The 8847-nt window shown below is 54.0% G+C and overlaps 1 protein-coding gene across 1 annotated transcript; it reads left to right on the top strand.

Moving 5' to 3' along the window:
- Positions 1–4150: 4150 nt before the first annotated feature.
- LOC119706995 (galanin receptor type 1-like) lies at positions 4151–8528 on the top strand. Its single transcript, XM_038151338.1, has 2 exons — positions 4151–4271; positions 4759–8528. Exon 2 carries the CDS (start codon positions 4855–4857, stop codon positions 6181–6183), a length of 1329 nt encoding a protein of 442 aa, XP_038007266.1. The 5' UTR covers positions 4151–4271; positions 4759–4854; the 3' UTR covers positions 6184–8528.
- The last annotated feature ends 319 nt before the right edge of the window (positions 8529–8847 follow it).

Genomic DNA, 8847 nt, shown 5'->3' with positions numbered 1-8847 from the left:
CCTTTGGATTGCCTTTGATTGTGAGCAGCGTGGGCCTCTTCTCTCCTCGTGGATTCACAGCAGCATCAAAGCGCTGACATCTGCGGATGTCACACGGGAGCTGTGATGAGGACCTGGACCCCGGGGCCACAAATAGCTCGTGTTGGCCCCAAAACGGCGGGGACGGAGCAGCCGCCAGCAGAGGGAGCGACAAAGCCAGCTCAGAGATCCCCGCGCCGATGGCACACAGGATTTGGGGAGTTTTGTTGCTGGCTTAGAGATTTATAAGAAAATGTTCCAGAGAAGGGTAGATTTATTATTTTTTTTAATCCAATGTGAGTTAACGGTGATGTTACTCTCTCCTGATGGCAAGAGAGCCAGGTTTCTGCGTTACTCAGCGTTAGAAATGCTCACACACAACTTCCCAGCAGGGTCCTGGGAGGGGAAGGAGTGGGCACAGCACTGGGGCAGATGTGAGGGCTGGGGGAGTCTCCCTCAGCCCCAGGTCCTCCTGTGTCCATGCCATCGGTCAAAAAGTGTGGGAGGCAGAAGGGACAAGTGGCAATGGGGGTGGGTTTTATCCAGTGCTTCCCGAGGGCAGTCTAAACACCCCTCCCAGCACAATCAGGTGGGAAACAATTTCACCAGTGCCAGTGCTCACCCTGGAATGTGCTCCTAGCTCACCTAACACAAGCAGCACCACTGACAATCTGTCCCAGCAGCACCAATCCAGCCCTGCTGGGCTGAGACAAGCCCTAATTCTCTTTCGCCTCTGTGAAGTAGGCAAACCCCATCCCACCTACCTGCTGGGCAAGCACAGGAGGGGAGAGCTGCTATATCCTCACAACAGGCCTCTACCTCAAACTGTGCCAGCTGAGACACATCAGGCATGTTGGGATGGGCACTGGGAGAAGGCCAAGAGAGCCAAGTGCCCTTTGGTCAGGTGCCAGCCATCACACAGAGGTCAGGCGTGCAGATGTACTGGGGACCACACAGGGCTGTGCATCCCCCAAATCCTGGCAGGGAGCCTGGGTAGCAAGGGGAAAAGTTAGTGTTGGAGGGAGAGCACATGAGCAAGGAGATGCACAGCCAGAGGGTTTGCTCTAGGTTCACACTCTCAAGGTCCAGCCCAAGCTGGAAAATCCACAGGGTTTCCTGAAATTACACCCATGGTTGGGACAGCAGAGCATCACTGCAGCTCTGCGTGGTACCCAGCTCCTGCTGCAGTGGGAGCAGGGAGGTTGTGCTGAGGCAGCAAAGCTAAATTTACCCTGGCCCGGGACTCAGATGCGCAGTGGGCAGGGCAGGTTTGGGCACTTGTGGCTGGCATGGGAAATGTGAGGTTTTTTGAGATTCTGGCGAAGCCCCAAAGTGGCTGACTCACTCCTCTCAGGTCAGTTGTTCACAGCTGTAACTCCAGTGAGACCAGTGGGTTATTTCTGATGTGCTTTGCTGTATGATCACAGCCCAGCCCATTGCCCTTGCTGCTGAAGGTTGGCTCCTGTCTCTGGTGTACTTTATTTAGTTTCCACTTCAAAGCTGTTCTGTAAGAGGCAAACCAAAGTGAAAAGGGTACAGCATTTCTTTTAGCTGGAGATTCCCCATCTTGAGTTATCTGGTGACTTTGAACTTGTTAGAATCAATGGAGGCGTTATAATCAATGCCCTGTGCTCTGTCAGCTGCACACAGTGAATGGATTCATCATTTGCTGCTAGAGATGACTTGGCACTTGTGAGTTGTATCAATGGATGCAAAAGCAGATTCATACTAATTATATCGAACCATTGATTATCTTAGCAATTTAGTCTTGAAGTCCTAAAGGTCCTTCTGCAGTAAATCATGCAAGTTACAAATAAAGTACACTGAGGGGAAAAAAAAAAAAGAAGTTAAATGTATTTATTAGCTTGAACACTTGGAAGGCAACTAGCTGGACAAAACAAGCCCAGGCACATTTCTGCACTCTCCTCTCTTGTGTTCTGTTAATAACCTACTAAAAATATTGACTTAAACACCTCCATCCTGTGTTTTCCATGTGTGATGGCAGGTGTGCTGTAGGGAGGCTGCCAGAGGCTGGCAAGGGCTCGGGTGCATGGAGGTTTCCAATTGCCAGCTCCAAGACTGGTCTCTGTGGTTGCCTCATTGCAACAGATCTATTTGCTTGTGGAGAAGCTGTGAAACTGCAGCCGATTTTAGGTATCCATGGGAGCATCCATGCATTTCACTGTGTGGAATAATGTGTACCTGGTGCTCCGGGCAACACTCTGCAATTAGTTTGTGGAAGCTGTTTGTCTCTGAAGACCTATAAATACCCAGACAGAGAACTGTAGGAGAATGAGCAGTTACACACTCAGAGCAAATGCATTCTCATGCAGGAGAGGTTTGCAGGCTGATCACATCTGCCTGCCACCCCCCCAGTGCAGCTCCACCACTGATCTTTCTTTCATTTCACATAAAGCTGACCAAAAATATTTACTTTATTCTTTCACATGCACAGAATAAAAAGGATGGGGAATTTCCCAGTGAAATCAAGGGCATTCACCATTCAGTGACGAACAGCCTCCACTGGGCTGTATTTGTTACTTTGCTCTCCCTCAGAGAAGGCGAAGAAAGAGAATAAAAACGAAACATTTCAGGCAGAGGTATGAATTCCTCTCATCAAACGTTGTCCCCTGTGATACACTGGCATCCTCTGAGCACCTCCAGTCAAAAGTTCCGTTTTACAAACCAATCTTGCTCCCCAAACAAGCACTCCAACTTTTCAAGACACTTTCCCCATAAACGTTCCTTTTCCCCATTCCCGCAATTCAATGGAAAACACCAGAAGTTGGGTTTCTCGGTTCGGCCGAGTTCCCATCACACCTGTGGCGTTGTTAACCCTTGGCGTGCCGGGATCCGCCAGAAACTCAGGATGGCGGGGGATTTTTGAGTAGAAGTGAAGCAGGATCCTCCCTGCTCTGTTACAGCCGAGCCCCGGGGACCCCAGGGGAGGAGGAGGCGACCATCCGGAACAGTCCCCGACTGTCCCAGCCCCGCCCGCTCCGTGCCCGCTGGCTGCCCGGCCCGGCCGGAGCTGTCCCTTCAGCACCACGGCCGGCCGGGCTCGGGGCTCCGGGCGGGAGGGGCGGCTGGCACGGTTCGGCCCGGGTTAGCCTGCCCCGTGCCGGGCTGGGCTCGGCTCCTTCCAGCTTGGCCTGTCCCGGGCCGGGCACGGCCAGCGCTGCCGGCGGACGGACGGGGGCTCCTTTGCGGGGGAGAGTGGGGTGCGTGTGTGTGTGGGGTGTAGGTGTGGGTGTGTGTGTGGGGTGTAGGTAGGTGTGGGTGCGTGTGTGTGTGGGGGTGTAGGTGTGGGTGTGTTCCTGGGGTGCGGAGGGGCTGCGGGTTGAGCCGCACCTGCGTGTGCGGGGAGGGGTGCACAGGAAGGCTCTGCGGGGCCACGCAGAGGTGCGGGAGTGGGTGCGGGGCTGGGGGTGAGGAGGGAGCGGGCGGGGGATGCTCAGGGTGCCTGCGGGTGTGCGGGGCACCTGTAGGAAGGTGCGTGCAAAGGGAGCGTGCAAAGGGAGTGTGCACAGAGTGTGCGGGTCTACAGACGCGCTGCGGGATGTGTGTAGGGTCTGTCGGGCTCCGCGTGTGTGCGAGCGTGCGCGGGGGTCGCAGAACAGGACTGTGCGTGGCTTTGTGAGTGTGCGGGGCGTGCAGGGTGTGCGGGGCTGTGTGCGGTGTGTGTGCGGTGTGCGGGGCTGTGTGCGGGGCTGTGTGCGGATCTGTATACGGGGTGTGCGGGGCTGTGTGCGGATCTGTGTACGGGGTGTGCTGGCTGTGTGCAGGGCTGTGTGCGCGGTGTGTTCACGGTGTGCGGGGCTGTGTGCGGGGTTCTGTGCGGTGTGTGCGTGGTGTATTCACGGTGTGCGGGGCTGTGTGCGGTGTGCGGGCTGTGTGCGGGGCTGTGTGCGGGGTGTGCGCGGTGTGCGGGGCTGTGTGCGCGGTGTGTGGGGCTCTGTTGCGGTGTGCGGGCTGTGTGCGGGGCTGTGTGTGGGGCTGTGTGCGGTGTGCGGATCTGTGTGCGGTGTGTGCGCGGTGTGCGGGCTGTGCCGCGTGTGCGCGCCGCGCGGTGTGCGCGGGCTGGCGGTGCGGTGGGTGCGTGGGTGCGAGCACGCGCGTGTGGCAGCGGGTCGGGCGCTGCCGCCGCGCACACGCACGGACACACGGACGCGGGGACACACGGACACCCGCGCACATCCACGGCAGAGCTGCCGGCGGGAGGAGCCCGGCCGGCGCTGCCCGCCCTCCGCCCGGTGAGTGCCGCCGCGCCGCGGGACCGCGGGAGAGACGGGGAACGGGGGACACCGGAGGGACCGGGGGAGACCGGGAGGGACCGGGGGGGACCAGGACCTGGGGGCAGCCCGGGGCAGGGGTCCGGCAGCGCGGCCGCGGGACGCGCAACTTTCCGGGGAAGGATGGAGTGAGGGACAGAGGGAGCGGGGGAGTGGCTGCGGACCGAGGCTGGGGCTGCTCTTCGGGCTGCGGGGGGCCCGGGGCTCCTTCCCCGTCCTCCCAGCGGAGGCGCCGTCTCTCCGCGGCCGGGCAGGGGCTCCCGTCGGTCCCGCCGCTGCTGCCGGACCGGTGCCGGTGCCGATGCCGCTCTGCCCAGCCCGGCCGCACCTCGCTACGGCCGCTTCTCAACTAAGTTGCGGATCAGAAGCTCCCCTTGAAGGGCGATCGCTGCCCCGAGCCCTGCTGATCGGCCCCGCTGATCCCCCTTCTCCACACCCTCTTTTGCAGGCAGGGCTGATCCCAGCTCGCCATGTCCAGAGCACTGGAAGCAGCGCAGAAGGCTCTGCCCCGTTAGCCCAGGTTACCCGGGGGGGGCACTCAGCCATGGATTCGTCCCCCCCAGAACCCGGGCCCCCCCCTGACCCTCTGCAGCTCTGGCAGGAGGAGAACCAGACCCAAGGCGGGCTCTGGAACGGCAGCCAGGAGCTGGGGTGGGAAGAGCTGGAGAAGATGCTCTTCCTCTTTGCAAAGGAGCCTGTCACCATCAGCCTCACAGTGATGTACTTGCTATCCTTTGTGGTGGGCTTCGTGGGCAACATCATGTCCATCAGGGTGCTGACCCGCAAGCGCCGGAGTCGGGTGTCCAGCCTGAGCGCCACCCGCAGCCTCCTCATCAACCTGGCGGTGTGTGACCTCATGGTAGTGTGCATCTGCATGCCCATCACCGTGGGCAACCTCATCTACAAAGCCTGGGTGTACGGGGACTTCCTCTGCCGGGCAGTGCCCTTCATCCAGGCTGTTTCTGTCTCCGCCAGCGTCCTCAGCCTGACCGTCATCAGCGTGAACCGCTACTACAGCGTGCACAACCCGCTCAACGCCCGCTCCTTCTTCACCCAGAAGAGGATCCTCAGCACCATCCTGGTGGTGTGGTTGTTGTCCTCGGGGATATGCATGCCCCTCATCTTCATGAACAAACGGGATGAGATTGGGGTGGTGGAGGGCTTGCCCCTGGTGTTTTCCATCTGCAGGGAGATCTGGCCTCAGGAGAGGCTCAAGCAAGCCTACAACTTTCTACTCTTCTGTGCCCTGTACTGCCTGCCCGTCCTGTTCAACATGGTCATCTGCTTCCTCACGGTGCGGCGGCTGTGGAGCCGCAGCAGCCAGCTGAAGGAGAGCTCTGCCCTGAACCGATCCCTGCCCGCCTCCAGGCTGAAGATCCGCAGGAAGGTGGCACAGATGGTGGTGGCCCTGGTCCTGCTGTTCGCCATCTCTTGGCTGCCCGTCTACCTGATGGACATCTGGATTGATTTCAACATCCCCAAATCTTTGCAGGACATGACTCCTTCTCCTTGGATCCTGCAGCTCAGGCCTTTTGCCCAGTGGCTCGGCCTCACCAATTCCAGCCTCAACCCTATATGCTATTGCTTCGTTGGGAACCTCTACAGATCAGCCAAGGAAATGAAGAGCAAATATCACCAAAGGATGGTCTCTTTCTTTAACTTCTCTCTGTCTGAAGGGACAACTCATTCCTCAGTCCCAGAGCTGCTCTCTTACCGGAGTTCAGTGGAGCCTGCAAGGAAAGGACGCTCCACCACCCCCTCCATGGACAGAAGATGTCAGGGAAGTCATGGCCATAAGAACAAGTGTGGACACTTGAACTCCTGCCAGCATCCACCTCTGAATACTGTCTCCAGTGAGAACACTTCCTTGTAATTCTGCTCAGGAAGTGCCACTCATGCCCTCATCTGCATTTAAGGACTCTGGAGATCTTTCTGAACCTGCTATTTTAATGATGGAAAAGAGCTTTCTTCTAATAACTCTTGATACCATTTCATAAATGCTGTGACAGGGAAACAAACAGGTAATGAGATAAAAAGATGATGTATTTTAACTCAGATGAAATTTTACAACAAATTATTTTTACTGGGGACAACTGGATGTGCGGCCCGTTGCCCAGTCAACAGTCACATAATTAGGCAGATCAAGTTCCCAACGAGTGAGCTCTCCCTGCAGCTCCATCCCTGGATGCAGAGATGCTGTTTGGATACAGCAACGATTTGACTGCTTGCTGCTGCTCACACTTGCTGATGAAGAGCAGTGATAAGAGGCACTCTCTGCTCCAAATCCATCAGTTGTAGTTGCAAGCAGCGAAGAAAAGCTGGAAACAGCATCATAAAAAGTAATAGTAAATGGAGAATTTCACACACTTTACCACTTGAGATTTCATTGTCTGCTCGTATTATTTCACTCCTCCACGCAAATAAATTCTCCTTATGTGAAGAGACCATGCCAGAAGTACTAAAGCAACCATCACCATTCCACATTTGGGAATTCAGAAGGGATAATGTGGCCTCAGAGGTAATTTAGGAAATGAAACAGGAAAATTTTTTTTTTTTGGGCATCAGCTCTCTTTCTTACAGCAGTGTGGAGTGGAAAGAACTGGGCATTTATTAACATGATTTGCACTTGAAAAACCAGCCTTGTTCGGCTTGTGTCTGTACCAAACAAAGTCAATGGCATGTGAAAATAAAAATAGAAAGTGGTTTATAGGTAATAAAATCAGAAACAAGTAATGCAATGCTGTTTGTCTGGGAAGGAGCAAATCAAAGTGCTTGCTTTTCCTGAGCATCACAAGTAGGTTAAAACCTGTTTCGTCCATCTTCTCCTTTAAAGGAGACCTTGATAAATAAATTGTATACTTTTATTCTGTTAGCATTGAAAGACTCCCGTAAAGCTTGAGCATTCTGTTGTTCTGAGCACTGGATCTGTATGCACAAAGGAGACCTTTCTCCCCAAGGTCTAAGAGAAAACACAGAAAACATCAGATCAGGCAACAGGTAGGAGACAAAAATCGTACAACAAAGATCCAAAAGGCTGGAGTGATACCAGAGATGAACCCCTTCCCTGCCCAATGCTGGGGAGAGAGGATGTGCACCATCTCCTGGTGCCAGAAGAGCCCATGCCCAGCTACTTGTGCCCCAGCACATGGCACAGCAGGTTTGTCCCCTTAGCAAAGCCCAGACTGAGCACAGCAGCGTCCCCGCAAGAGGGTTTTGAATTTAAAGGAACTCAGGCTTCTGATGACTGGGGGCTTTTTTTTATTATTATTACTGAACAAGGGAAGGATGTTTAAGGAAATCCAAGTTTCATATTATATCCTGCTGCCTTCCAGGGTGCCTTTTGTAGGCAAAAAAGACAGAGACAAGAAAATAGCCATTCAACGTAACCCTTGTAATGATCCCTCAATAGTGTTTAATGTTGGCAATGATCTGCCTGGGAAGTGAAAGATTCCTCCTTACCAGGCAGTGCCATCCACAATTTGTGTTCTCTTTATATGAATGAACAAGACATTACAACTACCCAGATTTATGGCTTTTATGTGTGCTAGAGATGAGAACATCTGCATTTTTGCAGGTGATATAGGAGTGTACCTACTGCCTGATCTTTCAGTAGCTGTGGAGAAAAGCCTGTAGAGATTTTATTTTCTCTTTCAAGGTATATTTTTAGGGCTGGCAAAATGTGGCAGACTGAGGAGCATCAAAAGCCCACTCTGAATGCCCACTGATTCCATGTCTGTAAAAAGATGTTCTCCATCCCTAGACCAAATGTAACACTATATTGTGACCCCTACACTGCCCTGACCTGTGTCTTTCATCCTGCCCTGGATAAACGACAATGAAGGGACCATGGAGCTCCATTCCCTCTGGTTTCCTGGCTCTGAAAATGGACAGGATCAAGTGATGCAGTCAAAGATGCAAGATTTTCATAATTTAAAATATCCCAGAGGAGAATTCTTTTCTCTGAATTTGTGTGCCAATGCCTGGGTCCTGCCTGGAAGCCTCTGTACCCTCCATGGAGGAGAAATACCAGGGACTGTGTTTTCCTGAGTGTACCTGGGCCTTCCCCTCCTGACACAGGTGCCTGTGCCTTCCTCCTGCCCCACAGCACTCCTGATCACTGAAATTCACAGAGGAAAAAGGAAAACTCCCAGAGGAAACTCACTTCCACTAGGCAAGGTTATCTCCTCTTCACACTTCTAAATGTATTTTCCAGTTTTGTTCGGTGTCCCTGTTTTCCTATAATAAAGTCAAATTGCTCACTTAGCTCCTCTTTGCCTCCTTGGTTGCTTCTTCTCTATCCCCCCACACTCCAAGCACTTCTCCACCGTCTCTAGAGTGAAACCTCCCCCTGCTTTCCCCCTTGTCACTCTCTGCCTGTGAATTCCCCTCACTCTAACGACCCATTCATGTCTTCACTCCCCTGATGAAAGATCCCTTCATGCCCTGCTGATCTGAATGGCTCCTTTTGTGCTGCAGACACCTGTTTGCTGTGCAGAAAACTGATTTATTTTGCAGGGCTTTACCCAGTGGTAGTAAT

This window comes from Motacilla alba, chromosome 14, assembly GCF_015832195.1.
Source record: "Motacilla alba alba isolate MOTALB_02 chromosome 14, Motacilla_alba_V1.0_pri, whole genome shotgun sequence".
Classification (NCBI taxonomy): Eukaryota; Metazoa; Chordata; class Aves; order Passeriformes; family Motacillidae; genus Motacilla; species Motacilla alba.
The sequence above is the reverse complement of the archived record's forward strand: the minus strand, read 5'-3'. Positions and strand labels throughout refer to the sequence as shown.